Here is a 22,688-nt window from a genome sequence, read left to right as displayed (position 1 = left end):
GCCCATGCAGAGGCTGGAGGGCAACTTACAGGAGTCAGTCCTCTCCGTCCACCCTGAGGCTTGGGAGTCAAAGTCAAGCTGGCAGGCTTGGCAGCGAGTGCCTTTACCTGTCTCGCCAGCTCCTGAAACTCCTTCCTTATATTGTTTTTACAGATGATTTAACATGCAATTAATTTTTAAAATGTATTCATTTACTTGTCTCTGTGTGTGCAGGTGTATGTGAAAGAGACAGAGAGTACACAAAGAAAGACAGAGACAATTCGGAGGCCAGAAGATGGCATCGGTGCCAGCATGCCCCAGTGATGCCCCAGTGATCCTCCTGCCTCCACCCTTACTTAGAGCTGGGGCTACAGATGTACACCAAACCCCTGGCATGTTGCATGGGTGCTTCGATCAGAAATCTGTCCTCTTGAACAGGAAGCACCCTAACATCTGAGCCAGCTCTCTCTGGCCTCTTATCAGTTCTGTCTAGAATATTTCAGAGGTAGAGGAACAATAATGGTTTAGTAACCTCCTCCATCTTTCTTTCAGGTTAATCAGAAAATACTTAACAGGTAGAGAGGTGGTAAACGATGCTCCAGCAGATGCTGGCAATACACAAGTGGCTTGCTATATGTCAGGTCTGTGCTGAAGGCTTCCCAAGGGTTCACATATTCAGTTGTACGACTCTCCAGAAGATAGAGCTACTGATGCATCCATTGCACAGATAAAACCAGGCATGAAGAGGCAGAACCACTTCTTCAATCGTCGTAACTGAGGATGGGAATGTCCCTCAGTTGGTGGAGTATATGCCTACAACACAGGACAGTGATCACACAGTCTCTGAGCTCAGCACATTACACACCTGGCACGGTTCCACAAATGGTAGTCCTGGTTCTTGAGAGGCCGAATTAGGTTCACAACAAGTTAGAGGGCAGCCTAGGCTCTGCAAGGAAACCCTGTCTCAGAACCGACCTACAGAGGAGTAAGTAAGTAAATCTCCTAACTGATAGGCAGGGGAGACATTTTTCAAAGGTGTGCAGCCTGGCAGTTACCACCAGGAGCCAGTATCTAACTATATTACCAACTCTAAGCAAGGCAGAATGACACAGGTGTTAAATCAAGATAGAAAGATAAGGGCTTTGACTGGAGTTGTTGTCCAGTCCAGCTCCTTGGCTGGAGCTACAAATGAGATCGCCTTATCTAAGTGCAGCACAGAGTTTTCTCCGAGCTTCAGTCAAGATATTAAGAAGGCCAATCATGGGCTGGAGAGATGGCTCGGCGGTTAAGAACACTGACTGTTCTTCTGAAGGTCCTGAGTTCAAATCCCAGCAACCACACAGTGGCTCATAACCATCTATAATGAGATCTGATGCCCTCTTCTGGGGTGTATAGACAGCTAGAGTGTAGCTGTGGAAATGATTTAGGGGACAGAGAAAGCTGTTTGAGACCCAAAGGGCAAACCAAGGCTAGGGGCCACCCTCAGAGCAAGAAGATGCCTGCTCCCCACCATTTTAGTGACTGTGTGTGATATTTCGTTTGGGATATATTGGGTTTGCAGAGGCTAAGGTCATTATTTGTACCCTGCCCAAGCTTTGCAGAGACCTGCAAGCTGCAGCACAGCCCTGTCCTGCCCGCGGTGACAGGCAGGCCACTGTGTCTACCTATCTTCAAGAGCTGTCAAGTGCCGAACAGCACCTCTTCCCTGCCTTAAACCCAACGATCAGCTGTCAAGGGTCTTCAACTTTAAATAAAGATTAATTTTTGGAGTTAGGCAGAGTGGTAAATGCCTGTAATCACAGTACTTGGAAAGTGGAAGCAGAAGGATCAGCTCTGGATATTTAGTGAGTTCAAGGGTAGGCTGGTCCACGAAGAAACCCTGTCTCAAAGGGGGGAGGGCTTCATCAAGTTTTAGATTCCATGATACTAGCATATGTTATTGCTACGCACTCCCCTCCTTTTCTCTGTCTGCCCCTCCTCCCTCCCACTCTCCCCCACTCCTTATTCCCTATTTCCTTCCTTCTCCAGTCTCTCTTCCTTCCTTTCATGAATAATCTCCATCCACCACAGTTACTTAAGGGAAATATGTAAATTACTCTTTTACAAGTCTAAATTACCTACCTTAACAAAGCCAAATGCTAAAAATGTCTATAAGGCAGAAACAATTTAAAAGAAGAAAAGAGCCAGGGATTTAAGGTCTGAATGTAGGAGCTGGCAATGTAACTCAATGTTGGCCAAGCATTCCTGAAGCCCCAGGTTTGATTTCCAGAAGTCAGTGCTGGGGATTAGATCTATTCTGGGTGTGGTAGCAAAACTCAGAAAGTTCAAGGCCAATCCTAGTCACATATTAAGTCCCTATCTCAAAGACAAAAATAACAGAGTTTTGGCCTCTTAATTCCTGCATTTGGGAGATGGGAGGAATCAGAGAGGCACATGGTGAGTTTATGGCCAAGTTAGGCCACATAAGACGCTGTCTCAAAACAAAATAATAATAGTAGTAAATAGAAAAATTAATAGCTTGCATATAAAAATTATGGTTGTAAATGTTTCTATTCCAATTTAGCACAAAGTATATATGTATAGTGGCTAAGCAGTATTTGTCCTCTCCCTTAAAAAGTAAAATATTGCCTGAATCAAATTTATGCCCAGTGCCCCCAACTCAGTAGAGTCAAGTTTGCCATTGTCCTCTGAAAGCTGAGAACACCAGGGCCTGCAGGAGGGCATATCTACAAGAGTTCAGAAGGCTGGTGTGCTGCTTGGTTTTGCCAACTTCATACAAATCTAGACAATCTGAAAAGAAGGCTCCTCCACTGAGGAGTCACCTCCATCAAACTGGCCTGTAGCCAAGTTTATCTGGCATTTTCTTGATTAGTGATTGATGTGGGGGACCCAGCTCGCTGTGGCTGGTATCATCTTTTGACAGGTGGTCCTAGGACTTAAAAGAAGGTAGGCTGAGCAAGCCACAGACAAGACAATAACCATTGTTCCCCCATGACCTCTGTCCTGACTGAAGGTCTTTGCCTTGAGTTCCTGCTCTGATTTCCTTCGATCATAGACTATGACACGGAAGCATAAGAGAAAATACAGCCTTTCCTCCCCCAAGTAGTTTTGGTCATGGCCCTTATTATAGCAACAGAAAGCAAACTAAGACACCTCATCCACATCTACATCTATGTCTACATCTGTATCTACATATATGAGGTTCAGCCACTAGAACACTGAGGAAGTCTGGCTACCTGGGATGGTGTCACTGTAACATAATTATTACATTCCAAGGTCTGAGACTTAGTCTGAGGGATGGAGTAAAGGGCTTATTAGCTAGCCCAGGGGTACACTAGGAAAGGAGGGCATTTTTGTGGTCTGTGAAACAATGCTTAACACAAGAAATATAACCTCAAATACCTATAGCAACTAGTCAGCTATGTAATACTGGTAGATACTGACAGCTAATTAGCACTTAGTATTTACCAGTCTGAACACACATTAACCCATTTCCTTCCTAAGTATTTGTTAAATAAACTACTATAGACCCCATCTTTTAGGGAAGTTATATAATTTGCCTGCAGAAGTTATGTAATTTGCCTAAGCTCAGGCAGCTAAGTTATGCAGAGGCATGACACAGGCCAGGGAGCCCACACTGGAGTCTTGCTCCACTCCTTATCATTCATACTCTCCATGCTCGGAGACACAGGGGTTGAGGAAGAAGGTCAGAACAATGGCAAAATCCCACCTAGTCTCCCTGATGCATGAGAGACAGATGTACGTAAGTGTACAGAGGAATCTCTAGATTAAAGAAAGAATTTCATTTTATTTTAACCCTCCATAATTCAAACAAGGAAGGCCACCAGACTGGACTGAGCTTGGAGTGTGGTCACAGCTGACCAAAAGTCTCCGATGGGGATTGTGGGTAGAGACCAGAGGGAGTCCTATCAGCTGACAACAGCTCCTTCAGGTCCACTGATATGAATAATTAATTTGTTTTTGCATTGCTGCCCACAAATGTTAGCAGCAAACCCAACATTCAGAAAACAACCGAATGCCCTTCTAAGACAAAGAAGGCAGGTGTGGGAGATCCTCGGGAACCTTGGGGAGCCCCATCATGTAACCTGGTGGGGCTCTCTGTGTTCAAAGGGAGTGGGGAGCCAACCTAGCCCGAGAGAGTCTGCTCTGGCCTAGCTGCCCCCGTGGGGCCATAAGAGTGCAGCAAGACTCATTAGAGCTGTGACACACTGTGGCTTTCACTACTGTCAGTGGAAGCAGACTCGAGATTTCTCCAGATGTTTTAAAATAAGACAAAAAGGCACAATTATGCAGCCAAGCGAAGGCAATGCAGCTGCATACAAAGCAGGGCTTTCTCCATCATCGGATCACAACCCAGCGAGGCCTTGTGGAGGTCTCACCTTGCTCACTGCTGCTGAGAGACATCTGTAATTGGATGCTCCATTGCTCAGCTCTTAGATTATTCAAAGTGCAGGATTTCCAAGAGCCTCAGGTTTCAATTAAGAATATGACCAGGCAACCTGACAAGCATAATACTATTTTCACCTTGTAATCTATCTCAGCAACGCTCAGGGCCACACTAGTAATGACTGTGACAAGATTAACCAGCCTGCACTGAGTGTCTGCTGTGTGCCAGGTACTGTCCAGAGTACTTTATAAATACATATGGGTTTGTGTGATCTTCACACAACTTAATTAGACATTGATTTTGTATGAGTATGGTTTCCTTGGTCTATAGATACAGACACCAAGACACAAAAAGGCCAAGAAACTCACTTGAGGTCACACAATAATTGTGTGAAGGAACTAGGACTTATACTATAGCCCCCAACCTTGACCATCACACTAGTAACTGTTTGCATTTGCACAACTCTGACTATAAGTCACACCTTGTGATACTTACTTTGTTTGTTTGTTTGTTTGTTTGTTTTTCCAGACAGGGTTTCTCTGTGTAGCCCTGGCTGTCCTGGAACTCACTCTGTAGACCAGGCTGGCCTCGAACTCAGAAATCCGCCAGCCTCTGCCTCCCAAGTGCTGGGATTACAGCGTGCGCCACCACTGCCTGGTGATACTCACTTTTTATGCATTTTTTTTTTAAACTGAGAGGTATGGCTGTGTGTGTGTGTGTGTGTGTGTGTGTGTGTGTGTGTGTGTGTGTGTGTGTTACTGGGAATCATATTTTTTCTTCCATCAAAGAAAATGTCTCCAAGAGACTAACTTTAGTGAGTGGGCAAATGTATGGCTACAGAAGACATGGCTGAAACCTGCTGTATTAGTTACACTAGGCATGAGTTATTCTGGCTCACGATTTCTGAAGGTTGCAGTCCAACCCAAGACGGCTTGGTGGACCATCTTAGTCCAAGGCAGCAAGAGCTTATACAGCTTCTCATATTGACAAGCAGAAGCCCAATCATAATGGCTGGCCCCTGGTGACCTGCTTCCTCCAGCCAAGGCCGACCTTTTAAAGATTCTACAGCATCCCAGTTGGGAAACAAATGTTCAAAGCATGAACCTTTGGGGACATTTCAGGTCTAAACCATAACACGCACATTCATCTGACTCAAAGCCAGGCAACAGCTTACAGGGTTCAGAGTTCCAGCTCATTCAATTTACTGGATTTCATAAAAGTTATAACTAGAAAATCATCTAGTCCAATCACATTATCTCAGACCTAAAGCCTGAAGAAACTAAAGTTAGTTGCGAAGGCTGAAGATGCATGACAAATGCTAGAACATTTGTCTAGCAAGCATAAAGCCCTGAGTACCGCATGAAAACCATCCACGGTGGCTCATGATGGTAATCCCAGGACTCATGAGGTCCAAGCAGAAGGACCAGAAGTTCAAAGCCATCCTTGGCTACATAACAAGTTTAAGGCCAACTGAGCTACATGAGGAACTACTATTACACACACACACACACACACACTCAAAACAACAACAAAAATACCTTTGCTCTGGGTAGTTGTTTGAAGGCTGAGTAAGTCACCAATTGGCCAATGCCACCAGCACTGTCTCAAAGTACTTCAGACCAGAGTTATAGATGATCAATGGTTATCACAAGTGAGAAACAAAATGAACAAAAGAAAGCAAAGATGTATGATATATACTTTGAATAATATTGTAGTAAGCTGGCCCTAACTTACAGATTAACAGATTCATACTTTTGTTTACAAGTCTGTTCTTTATGATTAGAAATAAAGATGTAAGCAATACGAACACTGCCCAGGATGGCCCCAAAAAGATATGCTAATACACACTTTTAATCCTGGCTCCAGAGACAGAAGCAAGTAGATCTCTGTGAGTTCAAGGCCAGCCAGGAATATACAGCAAGATCCTATCTTTAAAAAAAAATCTGTAGAGGCAGGCGGATTTCTGAGTTCGAGGCCAGCCTAGTCTACAAAGTGAGTTCCCGGACAGCCAGGACTACACAAAGAAACCCTATCTCTAAAAAACAAACAAACAAACAAAAAAAAACAAAAAAAAAAAAAAATAAAAATCTAGTTACCAGACAAGGATCCCAACATTTGCATTGCATTGCCCTTCTAGGGTTCCATCGCTTTCAAGTGTGTGAGATTCCCAGGAAAATTGTATTTCTCAGTGATCTGGACAACGGGCACCTAGGCCTTCTACTCTCACAAATAAGCAATATCAACTACGTCAAGCTGCCCAAAGTAGATTTTCATGGTTTTAAATTAGGATCCTTTTCACTGCTGGGGATCTAATGATTTTGTACTTGGACCCAGGGGCCTTGACATAATGGTTTGTCAATTTCCTCTAAACACTACCAAAACTCAGACCAGGACTGGAAAGATGGCTCAGAAGTTAAGAGCATTGGCTACTCTTTCAGGGGACCAAGAATCAATTCCCAGCTCCCAAACTGCAGTTCAAAGCCATCTCTAGTTTCAGTTCCAATGACATCTTCTGACCTCCCACAGTACCAGGCACATCCATGTCGCACAGACATATATACAAGCAAAACAACCATCTACAGAAAAATTATAAAAAGTAAATAATAAAATGAACATGTTACATTATATACACATGTACAACATACAGGTATCAGAATGCTCTGTTGACTCTTACAGTTGTCCTAGTAAATCACTGGGTGAGAACACAGCAAAATAAGATGGGCACAGTGGCACTGGCCTCGAGCTCCAGCTCTGCAGAAGCTGAGGATTGTCCTGAGAACATTTTCTGAACAAAATGACAACACAGTGAAACCTTGTTTCAGGAGAGAGAGAGAGAGAGAGAGAGAGAGAGAGAGAGAGAGAGAGAAAGAGAGAGAGAAAGAGAGAGAGAGACCTGGAATAGGCGCGGGTGGGGCAGAGGGAAGACAATGTAGCCACTTACTTCTAACACTGTTTTCATATTTGCTCTAGGCTCACCTCTTACATACACATGCATACAGCCAGGGAGCCCCTCTGTGTGGGGAATGCCTGTAATCACGGCACTTGAGGTCAGGCAAGAGAATCCAGGGCTCAAGGAAACCTCCAGGTGCAAATGTATCCTGATCATCAAGTTAACATTGAAGTATCTTGGAGCAGGAGAGGGGCTGAGGTTGGTTTTGTGAAATAGGGTTTCTCTGTCCTCTCACTTAGTAGACCAGGCTGGCCTCAAACTCACAGAGATCTACCTACCTCTATCTACCAAGTGTTGGGGATTAAAGGCTAGTACCATCATGTTCAGCTGGCAGCAGCTTTATTAAAAGCAGGAACAGTTATATAAATAAATTAGAAACTCGGGGGCTGTAAAGTCTGAAAAGGGTAAAATAAGAAAAAGCCACCACAAATCAGTCATAGTAGTACACGCCTTTAATCCTAGCACTCAGGAGGCAGAAGCAGGTAGATTTCTGTGTGTTCAAGGCAAGAATAGTCTACATAGCATATTCCAGAGTAGCCAAGGCTACACAGTGAGACTTTGTCAAAAGAAAAAAAAGAATAAACAAAAGGAAAGGAAGGAAGGAGGGAAAGAAGGAGGGAGGGAAGGAACAGAAAATTCCAACTCTTGGGTAGGGCAAAAAAAGAAGAGAAGTGTAGATGAAGAAAAAGGTAACAGTAATAGAGGGAAGCTAGATGATGTTACATTGCTGTAATCCCAGAGCCTACCTATATAGTTTGGAGCTAGCCTGAGCTACAGGAGCAGAAGGAAAAGGAGGATGAGAAAACGGAGAAAAGAAAATGTAAAAGGTCTTTTAATTCTTAAAGACCAATAGCCTGCCTAGGAATTCCAAATCCCACAAAATCCTCACCTGAAGGGCTGGAGAAGTGGCTCCGTGATTAAGAGCACTGGCTACTCTTCCATAGGACTGGGTTCAATTCCCAGCACCTACATGGCAGCTTATAACCATCTATAATACCAGTCTCAAGGAATCCAACATCTCCTAATCCTTCCCAAACAGGCATCATCTGCAGACCAAGTTTTCAAATACTCAAGATTTATTCAGGAGAGAGTCCATTCAAACCACCACACCACCCATAAAACATAAATATAAATAAACGAACAGGGTCTGAGTAGATGGCTCAGCAGTTAAGAGCACTGGGTACTCTCTCTCTCTCTCTTACAGAGTATCGGGGTTTAACTTCAACACCCACATGGCAGCTCACAACTATTATAACTCTAAGGAACCCAACAACATCTTCAGGCCTCCTTGGACATCGAGTACTCACTAGACAAACAACCAGTAAAACACCTATACACATAAAATGAATGAATTAAAAATAAATCGTTACTTGAAAATATATGATTAGTCGGGTACAGTAGCTCATGCTTGCCATCCCAGCATCAGAGAGACATAAGCAGGAGGATCTTGAGTTCAAGTCCAACCTGGACTATATAATGAGACCCTACTTCAAAATACATACAGCCCCCCAAAATAAAAATTGCAATCATTCTTCTATTTCTTCAATAAAAATGTTATGCCATTATTGTCTAAGAGGCAGTGATACTACAATTAAAAAACTGACCTGTGGGGGCTGGTGAGATGGCTCAGCAGTTAAAAGCACTGACTGCTCTTATGAAGGTCCTGAGTTCAAATCCCAGCAACCACATGGTGGCTCACAACCATCCATAAAGTGATATGATGCCCTCCTCTGGAGTGTCTGAAGACAGCTACAGTGTACTTACATATAATAATAAATAAATCTTAAAAAAAAAAACAAACTTACCTATGCAAAGAGGGGAGGAGAGAGTGACTAAACAGTTATATAGCTGGCCTAACACACCAGTGTGCAAAGTTCAGGGGAGGATGGTGGAGCCAATACTAGGCTGTTTTCCAAAAGCCATTCACAGTTCCTTTCCCATATCATCCTTCACGGTGAGCTGAAGAGCTAAGATTCCTGATCAGCCTCCCTTGCAGCTAAAGATGGCCATGTGACCCAGCTTGGCCCCAAAATGTGACATTAGGAGTTGTCTAACATAAGGAGTTGACATGGTAGGACTTCCATGAACACTTCTTTTTAAATTTAGTTTTAAAACAGGGTCTTTGTAGCTCAGGCAGGTCTAGAATTTTCTGAGACCCAACCATGGTACTAGGATTATAAACACAAACCACCATACTTGGCTCCATTCTTACAGGGATGCCCAGCCAATAATTAGCTTGAATCCTTTGTTTCCTTCCCTCCCTAAATCCCAAGCACAGACACGATAATGCAGCATACACATGTCTCAAAGTCTCAAACTGTGATATCTGAAGCAAGAAGGCAAACATCTTCCCACTGTAAGACAATGAGAGGATTTGAAACTGAAGTCCCTGCTAAGCCAGCCCTCCCAATGGGAGGGAAACAAACCCCTAGCTCACTAAGTGAGCTATATTCACTATAGTGAATGTCACTTAAACTAACACCAACTTAATTGTCTTACATTTCTGTACTTTGGAAACCTGAGGCAGTTAGTACTCTGTAGCCCGGGCCAGTCTAGGGCGTATAGGCTAGCACCGAGGTGCTGGCAACTACAAATTCCTTTCTGGAGAATGGAGAAATTGTCATTTTTTGCATTCTGTGGCTTCCAGACACCACTCACATTTCCTGGCTAGTCATTTTTTTCTTCATATTCAAAATCATTAGCAAGAAGTTATATCACCCTGACCAACACACACACACACACACACACACACACACACTCCCCAAATCCCTATTTTGCTCTCATTTTCAAAGTCTCTTTGTTTTATATACAAGGGGTCAGGAATTAGGATGTGGGCCTCTTTGAGGACCAAAATGTTGCCTATCATGGCTACTGCGGAGGTGCAGGGCTGCAGTGTAAGCACCAGAGAAGGGAATATTCAGTTCCGTGGTATAGGTACATCTTCTGTGTACCACATGCGTGCCTGGTCCCTGTGAAGGCCAGAAGAGGATACTGGATCCCCTGGATTTGGAGTTACAGAGAACTGTGAGCCACCATGCAGATGCTGGGTCTCAAACATGGGTTCTCTGTAAGAGCAGCCAGTGCTGAACAAACTCTCAGCTCCCCAAATGAACTCTTGACTGAGAGCCAAGTTCCAGTTCTATGTGGGGAAGACAGAGAAGACTTCACAGAGCAGGGAGCCTCCTATCCTAGGCTTGAAGGATGGATGAAACTGTCCTAAAGACAAGGCAGAGGGGCAGTCAAGACAAAAGCAGAAAGAGAAGCATGTGCTCTGTGTTAGGAAGCTACAGGAAGCTCTCAATACCGCGGGGGCATGAAGTTTGCATGGATGAAGGAAGAGGGGGTTTCCCAGAGAGCTGTAAGACGAAGCTCAGATCTTACTCCCTGTGTATAGAGAGCCACTGCAGTCTGTGAATAAAGGTGCAGATTTTGACCTGGGAGCATGGAGCAGCCATCTATCTTTAATAGTGTGAAATGTAACTTGAGGCTGGAGAGGAAAGGCTAGAGGCAAACCAGAGGTCCTTGAGGTAATCTGGGTGGGGATGATGGACCTCTAGCTACTCATGAACATTTATTGAGCACTTCCCATGTGGCTAGACACTATGATATCCTGAAGCTACAACACTGACAGCAACAGTGAGAACAAGATCCCATGGTTGTCAGTCTGACAACCACAACCAAAGGCATAAATGGTGTTCAGGGGAGGAGCCTCATGTACGGGATACTACAACTCCTGCCCTGAGACCTAAGGCACAGACAGGAAGAACTGCCAGAAGAATTCAGGCAGTCCCATTCAACAGAAAGGGGCCCCAGAGTCTGCAGTAAGGGGTGAGTAATGATGCCAACAGCCCCCCTTTAAAATATTAATTTTTATTTTTTATTATGTATATTTGGGATAAGAGGAATGTGCACATGTGAGATTAGAGTGAAATATAGCAGGAATATCATAACTGTGAATGTTCTAAAACGAAGCAATGAATGCACTTGTCAGGCCAATTTAATAATATATGAATTCTCAAGAGAAACAATTAATCACAGCACTGAAAAATCTTGCTTGGCTAGTTAACCCCAGTTCCCTCATCTGTGAAGCATCATCTCCTCCCCTCCCCCCACTTTTTTCTTGTCATTCGGGGAATTGAACATGCTGGGCAAGAACTCTGCCACTGAACTCTGCCTTTAAGCCTCCATTTTCTTTGGAGGTAGAATCTCATTAAGTTATTCAGGCTAGCCTTAGGCTCCCACCTCTGAGTGGATGGGATTCCAGGCATGCGCAGTGGAGTGACAATAGGACACCAGCGGCGCAGACAGTAGGTACTACGCATATTTTAGTTCCCTCTCTCCTAGGTGCCAATAAACCTTTAAAGCTATCTTTTGCTCAGCGATCAAAGATGTGTCATGAGCTCTAGGCAATCCACCTTCACACAGACTAGTCTCAGGCAGATGACTGCAAGACTCAAACGGGAAGGCAGGATGGGAAAGGAAGCCGACTCTCGCTGCGGAGACACTGCAGATTTTCTCTGCAGCTAATATGGTGCAGAGATGACAAGGGAGATACATGTGACAGAAACGGCTATGTGCAGAACGGAGGTGAGGGAAGCGGGTGGGCATAGAGACGTCTACTCATAAATCTTGTTTGATATACAGAGCTCAGCGTCCACTACAGACTATTAGACAGCAGCGCGGCTTTGACGTTTGGAGATGGGTCATGGTCCCCCCTCAAAACCCCAAACACCTGAATTGTCTAGCACAGGACTAAGGAAGAGAAGTTGTAGGGTTTGCTGTTTGGGTTTTTGTTTTGGCTTTCCCCCTGAGCGTCTCACCTGGGGTTGTGATAGTTGCTTTTCTAGTGCCTGGCTCACACTCAGCCTTAGGAAATATACTGCTGAGAGACAGACCCTAGTCCCTGCCCTCAAGGGGTGAGCCAACCCTTGACTTGAGAGTGATGCTTCAGAACACAACAGGCATCGTGCCTTGCAGAGAGAAGGGTTTCTATTGTCATTTGTCCACTGGGTCAATGAACTGATAGATGGCATAATAGTAAAAACAATTGTGCAGTGTGGGCTCACTCTAAGAATCACAGCCGGGATGGAGTTGTTGGAAAGGCTCGTGCCAGAGGCTGCTAGCTGCCTGTCACTCTCTATTCTTCCATTTTTCCCCTTGTAACAGAGAGCCCATTTGACTTGAGAGGGCCATATGCCCTTACACAGTACCCTATTTCCCAGCCGCCCTGACAGCTAGGCTGATGTGATTAAAAACAGAAACTGTCAAGAGAGACAAGCGGTTTCTAGGAAACCTCTCAAATAGCAGACCCAGAAACTGCCACACCCTCTTTCCCGTGATCTTAAAATTCTTGCCTGAAGCATAAGTGTGATGGGTGGATCTCCAGCAGCCTTTTGGGACCAGGATACAAAAAGATAAAAAAAAAAAAAGCCAGAATTCCTCATGATTACACAGTCACCCACCATCTTGAGATTGTTTATCTTTCATATGACAGATAAATAAAACTCTCACCCTGCTTAAGTACCAACTTTAGACTTTGTCCTATGTAGCAAGCCCATATCTTAACCAATACAGGTTCCACGGAAGAGCCAGACTTCAAAGAATTTAGGGAATCATGAGCATGCACCTATAAGAAGGACCAGCATCAAGAATGTTAGCTTGAGCCGGGCATGGTGGCGCATGCCTTTGATCCCAGCACTTGGGAGGCAGAGGCAGGCAGATTTCTGAGTTCGAGGCCAGCCTGGTCTACAGAGTGAGTTCCAGGATAGCCAGGGCTATACAGAGAAACCCTGTCTAAAAAAAAAAAAAAAAAAAAAAAATCCAAAAAACCAAAGAATGTTTTCCCAGCATGCACCAGGATCTGACTTCCATATCCAACATGGAAGAAACAGAGAGGGGAAAGGCAGGGTTGGAAGGGATGATGGGAGGGACAGGAAGGATTTGTAAATATGAACCCAACTGCGGCTAAACCTATGAGCTAGCTGGTGCCGTGCTCTTTGAGTTCCATGCTTCATCTCATTAAGGCTTTACAACAAGTCTAGGATATACTCCTATTACTGCCACCTCCATCTCACAGACAAGAACCTGAAACCTGGAGAAATTCAGAAAGTCACCTGGGGAAATATTCCAACCCTGCAGCCCGGTCTGCTGTCCAGATACACTGTTTTCCAGACAATAGAAGTTTTTTTTTTTTGTTTGTTTTTTTTAAAGTGTTCCATTTCTCCAGTCCTGAGAAAATGTGTTTATGTGTTTATACCATTATTTAAAAACCACTAAAGCAGCCGGGCGGTGGTGGTGCACGCCTGTAATCCCAGCACTTGGGAGGCAGAGGCAGGCAGATTTCTGAGTTCGAGGCCAGCCTGGTCTACAGAGTGAGTCCAGGACAGCCAGGGCTATACAGAGAAACCCTGTCTCAAAAAAACCCAAAAAACCAAAACAAAAAACAAAAAATAAAAACCACTAAAGTGAGGTCTGAAGGGAGGGCTCAGCAGTTAAGAGCGTTTACTGCTTATACAGAAGACCTGGGTTTGGTTCCCAACTTCCACAAGGCGGTTACAACAGTCCTTAACTACTGTTCTAGGAAATCCTATACCCTCTGCCGGTTCCATGATCTCCAGGCGTGTACATGGTATACACACACATGAAGGCAAAATGCACACATGTGCATCTGCCCACACCAACCCACAGACACACACACACACACACACACACACACGTGCATGATCATTTTTTTTTAATTTTACTTTTATTTTAATGTGTTTTGCCTGCATTATGTCTGTGTGGCGGTGTCAGAAGCCCTGGAATTACAGGCAGGTGTGAGCTGCCATGTGGGTGCTGGAATGGCCAGTGGTTCTCAATCTTCCTAATGCTGCAACCTTTAATAGAGTTTCTCAGGTTGTGGTGACCCCAACCATAAAATTATTTCATCACCACTTTATAACTGTAATTTTGCTAATGTTATGAATCACAATGCAAATACCTACATATCTGATATTCGGCCCCCAAAGGACTGCAATCCCCAAAGGGTCTTGACCCACAGGTTGCGAACCTCTGATCTAGAGGCATCTACAAAACTACTTTTAACCAGAAGAAAACCAGATAGAGCAGAGGGCTCAGTTTCAAGGCTGGCTGCGTGCCATACTTGTATAGAGAGAAGGTTAACCAGACCCACCTATTAACGATGAGGGCAAGACAGAGGAGGTGAGCGGTGGAGGAGGCAAGACAGAGGAGGTGAGCGGTGGAGGAGGCAAGTCCCAGGGAGTCTGTGGCTCAGAGTGAACTCTCATTGCTAGTGAAGCACAACAAATCTCCAGAGTGTGTGTCTCAAGCAGCTGGTGTGGTGCAGGGCTCATACACGGCACAGGCCGCTCTGCAGCTCCTGATCCTCCCTCTGGCCTGAACATCACGAGTACTTGGATTACAAATGTGCACCTCCACACTTGGCACACAAAAAAATGTAATCTCTCCACAACAGGGACTAAAACAGTATTATGTTATCACAGCTACCACTGAAAATTCAATTTAAGTTATTCACATGCATCCCTGAATGCAAGGAATTCCTTCCAGCACTACAATCTCATTAGTCATTGACAGAGAGAGAGAGAGAGAGAGAGAGAGAGAGAGAGAGAATCGAATTACAAATGAGCAAGGTAACATGAGCATTGAGCAGGAAATGCATTTTCCTTGAAGATTAAAAATAAAAGGTCTCCATAAGAGGGAGGGGAGGGGAGGGGAGGGGAGGGAAGGAGAGGGGAGGGGAGGGGAGGGGAGGGGAGGGGAGTTTTGTGGGAGACCCATGTTTCAGTGCCACTTCCATAAGCTGTCTACAGAGCTCTGGTTGATTCCTTCAGTGCCTCAGAGGCACCTTAAGAAGGGACTAACCACTGCCATCTGCAGAGGTGGCCTGCTGCTCTGTCACCTGGCCTCCAACAGACTACAGCTTTAGTGTCCTCTGCTTAGATTCCTGGGAAAGGCAGAGGACACAATAGGAACAGCCCAGATCTGGCTCTGACACTCTCCTTGGAGTCCTGAGTATGACCTTAAGGTTGCTTTTATGGTCCAGGGTTCTCACCTGTGTGAGGTAGACAGGAACACAGGTCTAGCCTAGGCTAGTACTTTACTTTGTTATTTTGGGGCTGGGGTGCATGTCACATCACACATGTGGAGGTCATAGGCCAGCTCTGTGGAGCTGGCTCTCTCCTTCCACTTTACGTGGGTTCCAGGATCAAAGGCAGATCTTCAGGCTTCCATACTCAGGTTCAAGCACTGTGTCATCTCTCCAGCTCGCATTTCTTATTTAGTTTTTTTTCCTTTTATGAAAAACGCTTACCAGGTGGCCCCAAACTCACGATCCTCCTGCTCTAGCCTCCCAAATGCTGTGATTGCAGGCATGTGCCACTCTATCTGGTTCCCTACTCAGGATTTAATAGTAGCCACCCACCAGAAAGGTGTTTCTTTACCTAAAAATTAAGGTTTCTAATCATCAAAAAGATAGTGAAAGGGACAAGGGTGTCCTGAACATAGCATGAAGAACGGCCTTGATAAAATGCTTGCTGAGTAGGACAGATGGAGGGAGGGAGGGAGGGAGGGAAGGAAAGAGAAAGGGAGGGAGGGAGGGAGGGAGGGAGAGATAGATGGGTGGATAGATGGCCAAGGGCTAAAAAGGAAAACTGAAGAAACAGAGAGTACTGGGGCTGGTCTACAGCTCAGGGGTAGAGGGGCTTATATGGGTTCAATCCCAGTATCAGAGGCAAGGGAAGGTTGTGTGGAGAGAACTTGTCTCCACTGAACAAAATACTTTGGCACTTGAACTGAAGCCAAACTATCAGATGAATAGTTTCTGACAGTCAAAAGGATGCTGGACTTGGAAAGGCCACCTATAAGATTTGTTAGAGGAGCCAGACGGTGGTGGTGTACGCCTGTAATCCCAGCACTCTGGGAGGCAGAGGCAGGCGGATTTCTAAGTTCGAGGCCAGCCTGGTCTACAGAGTGAGTTCCAGGACAGCCAGGGCTATACAAAAACCAAATCCAAAAAACCAAACCAAAAAAAAAAAAAAAAAAAGATTTGTTAGAGGACTGGGTATCTGGGTCCACAAGCAGTGCTGACACACAGGAGGAAACACAGACTGCAGAAAGGACTCGTGAACCCTGAGGACAGACCCCTTGACTCTGCACCAGTGGTGATGCAGAAGCATGCTAACATCCAAGGGAAAAGCCAGCCTCCACTGAAGGATATTCAGCTATAGAAGCCCAGGACTGGCTGGCGACTGAGGGGAAATCTGAAATCTAGCAATAGACCCTGCTACCCATGAGGCTCAAGGTCACAGGAGCCCCATAAGTAGATGGCAGTCCTAAGAGGTGACCCTAGTTCCTAATGGTCTGGAGTCTGGTAGGGAGTCTGGTAGGGATTTCAGTGATAGCAAAGGTTATTATGACACAGAAATGTGTGGACTTCATGGTCACTATAAGGCAAGTGTGCTATTAACTAATCTAAACAACTTCCTAGTTCCCTGAATTCAATCTTCCCAACTATCCTGGGAGGTACACACTAACACATAGCAGGAAGCTTAGCATTTGTTTGAAAGCAATGGACTTGGAATCAGACTGCTTAGGTACTCCTTTGTAAACTGGGTGATGGTGGAGTGTCCTTTAGGCTTCCCAAGCCTCAAGTTTCTGTCTCATGAGGCTGTATGTCATAAACTAATAACTAGGGATAAAGTACTCAGGACAGGAGCTGACAAAAGTAGGCCAAGTGTGTGCCTTACTGCTGCCTGTGAAAGACAGGCTGTGACCTGGAAAGCCAGTGGCCTACCCAGGGCTATATCTGGTGAAAGTGGCACCGGGTAGACTCAGGTCTAGCTTCACAGTACATATGACCCATGACCCTCCACATCAGCTTCTGCCCCCTCCGCTCCAGTCACACCTTTGCCCTTTCCCAACCACCATGAGCTGAACTTTCCTCAGACCAATCAAGGCAATAGGATAATCAATAAGCGATGCCTAAAGTGAACTGGCATGCCTATTAAACTCACTTTCTTCTCATGTGTGAAGGAAATGCCCAAAGAAGCTTAGGTTCAAGGATCTGCTCATTACTTAGTAGAAGATGTCCCTTTTCCATGGAGGGGGAGCCCCTTAGTTATTTTATGTCACATCAGGGTTCTCCTTAAAACTCTGTGGCTAAGGCAAAGCCTGCTAATTACCCAGTAACATCTGTCCTACAGTTAAGCCCCCTGGATACAGATATGGCATGTGGGAGAGATGGAGAAATAACACCTGGGGCCAATCCAAAGAGCTTCAGAAGCCAGGCTTCATGCTCTGCCCTGGCTCCTGCCCTGTTGCCTGGAAGCTTCCAGGAAGGGCCTCAGTTGATCTGGAATATTCTGGAAGTAGAAAGTGTTGTAGGGTTAATCTGAAGAACACAGCCTATAGCAGTAGTTACTTCATATACTCACAAGCTTACTATGTTCCCAGGCCTGTTCTAAGCTCTTTAGAGAGGGTAGCTTGTCTATTCAACAGTATACGGAAGTCCTTTTTTACTAAAGGAGAAAGTAAGCCACAGAAACATCAAATAACTCCTCCCACTGTCACATGAGCACTATGATGCAGAGATCACGGCTTTTCCCATTTTCTAGATAAGGGCTTACTTCGTAGTCAAGGCTAACCAGGAATTCTTCACCCTCCTCATGCAGCCTTCTGAAGGGCTGGGACTACAGGTGTGTGCCATCACCTCTGGCACACACATTACCCAAACATTGTGCTGTATGCCCTGGAAACACACTTTTAAAACAGTGAAGCTAACTGTGTGCTATAATGTTTTCTTCTTCTATTCCTCCCTCTTGCTTTTGATGCTAGGGGCTGAACCCATGGCCACGGGCATGAGAAGCATACATTCTAGCCATGATCGATACTCCCTTTATCTATTCTGTTATGTCCTATTACAGATACATTACTCTGAGAGCCAGGCATGGTGGCACACACCTTAAAAAAAAAAGAGGCCCAGCCTCCTCTTCCTCTTCTTCCTCCTCCTCCTTCTTCTTCTCCTCTTCCTCCTCCTCCTCCCCCTTCCAGATTTGCTTATTATTTATTTATTTCATGTGGGTACACTGTCGCTGTCACCGGAAGACAGTATCGGTTGCCCAATAAAGATGGTTGTGAGTCACCATGTGGTTCCTGGGAACTGAACTCAGGACCTCTGGAAGAACAGTCAGTGCTCTTAACCACTGAGCCATCTCTCCAGCCCAGTGGCACACACCTTTAATCCCAGAACTATATAGGCAAAGACAAGAAGACCACTGTTGAGTTCTAGGCTAGCCTGGTCTAAATAGTGAGATTCAGACCAGTCAGAGCTGCACAGTGAGACCCTGTCTCAAAAACAAACAACAAAATAGATACAAAAAAATTAACATATCTCTCTGGACGAGTGAGATGGGTCAGCAGACATGGGCATTGGTCACCAAGCCTGAGGACCTGAATTCTATCCTAGGGACCTACACCATGAGAGGAGAGAATCAAGTCCAGAAGTCATCCTCAGACTTTCACATGTGCACTGTGGCACACGCAAACCCACACACATATATCCACAAATAAATGTAAAATATGCCAATAAATACTTGTGGGAAACTTAGAATCTATATTAGGCACATTTGTATAAATGCAGACACAAAAGTTCCTATTCCCCTCCAGTTCCCGTTTCACCGGGGACTGAGCTTGGGTGCAGGGTGAGATTTTGGATCCATAGCAGCAGTGTCTGAGGAGCTAATTCATCGAAACTACAGGAAAGGCAAGCAAAGATGTCCTCTCAACACTTCTACTGCCTGCTGACTGTTCTGCAGTGTAAGAGAAACTATCAATTGCTGTGACCTTGCGTGCACATGTGTGACTGCATATGCCTATGCTTGCATGTGTGCCTTCCCTGTCATATCCTCCCTGAGGCTTTGGAGCGAGAAGGCAGGATCTCCACCTGCAGCTGGGAGGGGGTTTCCTACACAAGCCTGCCTTGAAGAGAGCCTAGAAAAGACTAGGCTTTGGCAGGCCTCGCCAAGGCCACCGGTGCTAGAGCGTGTGTGTGGCTGGAGGCTTTGCTCCATCACTGATCTACCCTGAGGAACACCTTTGTAGTTAGCCCCAAGCATGTGCTGGCTTCTAATTTACATCAAGGTGCTAAAGAACAGACTGCCTGCAGAATTAATAATCACTCCTGGGGAAGATCCAGCACACTGAGATTACCTGACAGGATGACTGATGTAGGTCTTGGGAGCAATGGGATAGGTGCCAACTACAAAGCAGCGGAGGCGACTTTAGCCTCCGGGGAGGGCATTTGAAACCTGGCACCAGAGAGAAATCTTTGACTCTTGCTTTAAATTAAAGGGGAACATAAAAAAAAAATGATTACTAGCAGGGGTGGCAGAAGCACTACCTATGGGAAGTGCAGCCAATACCTGCTAATGAATAAGTGTAATTGATCAAAACAGATGACTTGATGGATCTTCCAAAAGTGCTTTTAGCAAAGTGGACAGTTTCTCATTCAAATGCAAACTCACCCAGATAAGACCTAATAATGGAGATTTTGGAACAATCCCAGAATCACTGATGTATCTCTGCACACACAGCCCACCCCATTCATGGAGAAAGAAGACATCCTAAGTTCCCTGCTGCAACTCAATCAACCCAGACACCAATGCATGCCAACACCGATGCATGCCTGAGGGGACCCTGACACTTATGATGCAGCAAAGGGGCCATTGCACCTCAGCCCACAGCCCAGTAACTATTCCCCTTATCTAGTTCTACTCCCTGACCTATGACCAGCTGAACAGCCTTTCAAGTTCAGTGCACTTGCTCATTAATTCAGACATTATTTATGGCACACTGTGATCACAAGGAGATTCAAAGACAACTAAGATCAGACCCTGTCCTCAAGAAAGAGGGCAGATTGGAAAGGATGCGAAGGACACAGGACTGTGTCAGCTCACCTGTTCTAGCACATCTCAGATTCAGTTGTCTCCTTTATCAGGTGAAGGCATTGGGTCAAACAGGCTCTCTAAGAACCAGGCCTGCTCAAAACTGGGATTCCAAGCCTTTTCCTCCCCTCAGGCTCCTGGGAAACTTACAGACCCCAGAGTAGCCTTCTGGGAAAGAAGAGTGGTCAGCAGAGAGGAGCATTAGGCACCTCCTGGAGTAAACTAGCGTGCCCCCCCCCCATGAGATGCAGGCTGGAGAAAATGCAAGATAACTTCAAACCATTTGGAGAAGGGCTTCCACACTAAGAAATCTCAGGGAAATGGGGGACTTCTGGTACTTCTGGAAAGAGTGCTATTAGGGTGGTGGAAAAGACTCTGGAGGACCTGTGAGGAGTGAGGGCTGAAGACCAAGATGAAAGGTCCTGCCAAGAAGGGCTAGGCAAGTGAGCCATCCCACCACACTCCCCGTCATCCCACCACACTCCCCGTCCCACCACACTCCCCGTCATCCCAACACACTCTCCGTCATCCCAACACACTCCCCGTCTCCCAATCCCGGGCACAGGCTTCATGCTTTCATCCGAACCCCCAAAATCACTTCTCACGCTCTTGTTTTGCGTTCCACAGATGGCTTTACAGAAGAAGAAAAAAAAAAAAACAGGGTGCTTCCCAACTACCTAGGGTTAAAGGGGCCACGAAGGTCTTCCGTGGCGGGGGTACCAGCAGTGAGCAGGATGGATCAGCCAGGTACCTAGAATAGGGGTATGCCTACCTGCGGAGAAGCCGTCTTCGTGGTCTGAGCTGTTGTGGCTGCAGTCACTGCCTCTCTCAGGCGAGCTGTGACTGGGCGAATCCCGGTCCGGCACGCGCAGGAACCTCTTGCGCCCCCACTGGGCGAGGTGCTCCCGCGCCCCGCGTCTGGGGGACTCATCCTCCGCCTCCAGCTGCTCCAGGTCTCGACTCCGCCGCCGGTGGTGCCGCCAGCCTCCGGGGATCAGGTGCATCCAACGATGGGGACTGCAGGGCCTCGCAGGCTTCTCAGCCTCATCGCGGGTCCCAAACCGGTAGGGGGCCATAAGTAGGTGGCTGAGGACGACTTTCTCATTCAAATCCACCATCTCGAAGTCGTGGTCACTGCAGTCGCCTCCATCATCCCCACCCGAAGCGTCCGGTTCGCCCTCCTCCGAGCCCCGCCCTGCCCGGGTCTCAGAGGACCGCTCCTCTCCGCGTACAGTGGAGCCCTTGCCATCGTGGCCGGGGGGCGCACAGTCCTCTTGGGGCCTGAAGAACAGGCGAGGCTGCACCAGTTGCTGGTGGATGGCAGCGGTCAGACTGCGCACGGCGCCCCCTCCCTCCATCGCCCCGGGCCAGGCAGGCAGGTCCAGGCACACGTAGGGAGATTGCTCCGCCGGTGTCGCCACCTCCGAGTCTGGGTGCGCGGGGCCAGGGGAATCTTGGTCGCGGCTCGCTGCACCCTCCTTGGCGCGCGGTGGTGGCGCGCGCTCGGGCCCGCCTGGCTCCTGCTCCTTCACTGAGACTCCCCGGCTCCCAGTGTCGCTGCTGCAGCCTCCGCCGTCCCCGCCCTCCGGCCGGCCGCCGGGTAGATCCACCTTCTCTCCAGCCAGGGCCGCCTGCAGGTACCAGACTTTGAACTTCTCCTCGGCCAACACCTGTTGCAGCCGCTTCAGGTTGAGTTTGCAACGCTCGAGCTCGCGCTCCATGTCCGGCACCGATTCCAACTTCATGACTGGAGTCTCCTCCCCGGGGAACTCGGCCTGCCAGTGGCGTTCAAACTCCTGCGGGTCCCACATCTTGGCCTGGCCGTCGGGCCTCCCAGGGCCCGGCTGCTGTGCGCCACAGCCGGCTGTGGTGGCGCCTGGAGCTCGCTCGGAAGCGCGTGCTGTCGCAGTCGCTTGTCTGGAGGTCTCGCTTCAGTGCCTGGAGGAGAAAAGGGGAAAAAAATAAAGTTTTTCCCCTTCCGCCCTCGTGCCTTTTTTCCCCCCTCTTCTTCTGGGTTTCGCCTCCCTGACGTAAGCAGCCACCCGGCTGCGGGGGCGGGAGCCCGGGGCCGCTAGCGCGGAGACCGCGGTCCACAGCTACGCGACTTAGCCCGGTGGGCTCGGGCGCGCGGCGAGCAGCGGCGGGGGCGGGGGCGGAGCCTCGGTGGTGCAGGGCCAGAGCCTGCGGGCGCGCCTCGGAGCCGCGCGGGCAGCTGGGCCAGGGCCACGGCAGGGCGGGCCGGCCGGCGGGGTTGCCCACCTCCGAGGCGCAGGCGCTGCCCGCAGCTCGGCCCGCTCGCACCCTCCGGGCTAGCCGTGTTGCGCAGCTCCAGCCGCAGCGCGGGATCCGCGCCCCCTCCCTGCACCCGAGCGCGCGCGGCCACGGGGAAGCG

At 47.2% G+C, this 22,688-nt stretch overlaps 1 protein-coding gene across 1 annotated transcript in view; it reads right to left on the bottom strand.

The window, feature by feature from the left end:
* Positions 1-22,390, bottom strand: part of Abr (ABR activator of RhoGEF and GTPase) — a 195,972-nt gene extending 173,582 nt beyond the window's left edge. The window contains exon 1 of the mRNA XM_052197162.1: positions 21,069-22,390. Coding sequence (XP_052053122.1) covers positions 21,069-22,107 — 1,039 coding nt within the window. The 5' untranslated portion in view covers positions 22,108-22,390. The remainder of the gene's footprint in view (positions 1-21,068) is intronic.
* Positions 22,391-22,688: the final 298 nt, after the last annotated feature.

The sequence above is a fragment of the Apodemus sylvaticus genome, chromosome 10 (genome assembly GCF_947179515.1).
Source record: "Apodemus sylvaticus chromosome 10, mApoSyl1.1, whole genome shotgun sequence".
NCBI classification, from domain to species: domain Eukaryota; kingdom Metazoa; phylum Chordata; class Mammalia; order Rodentia; family Muridae; genus Apodemus; species Apodemus sylvaticus.
Note: the sequence above shows the minus strand (reverse complement) of the source record. Positions and strands in the feature narration are given on the sequence as shown.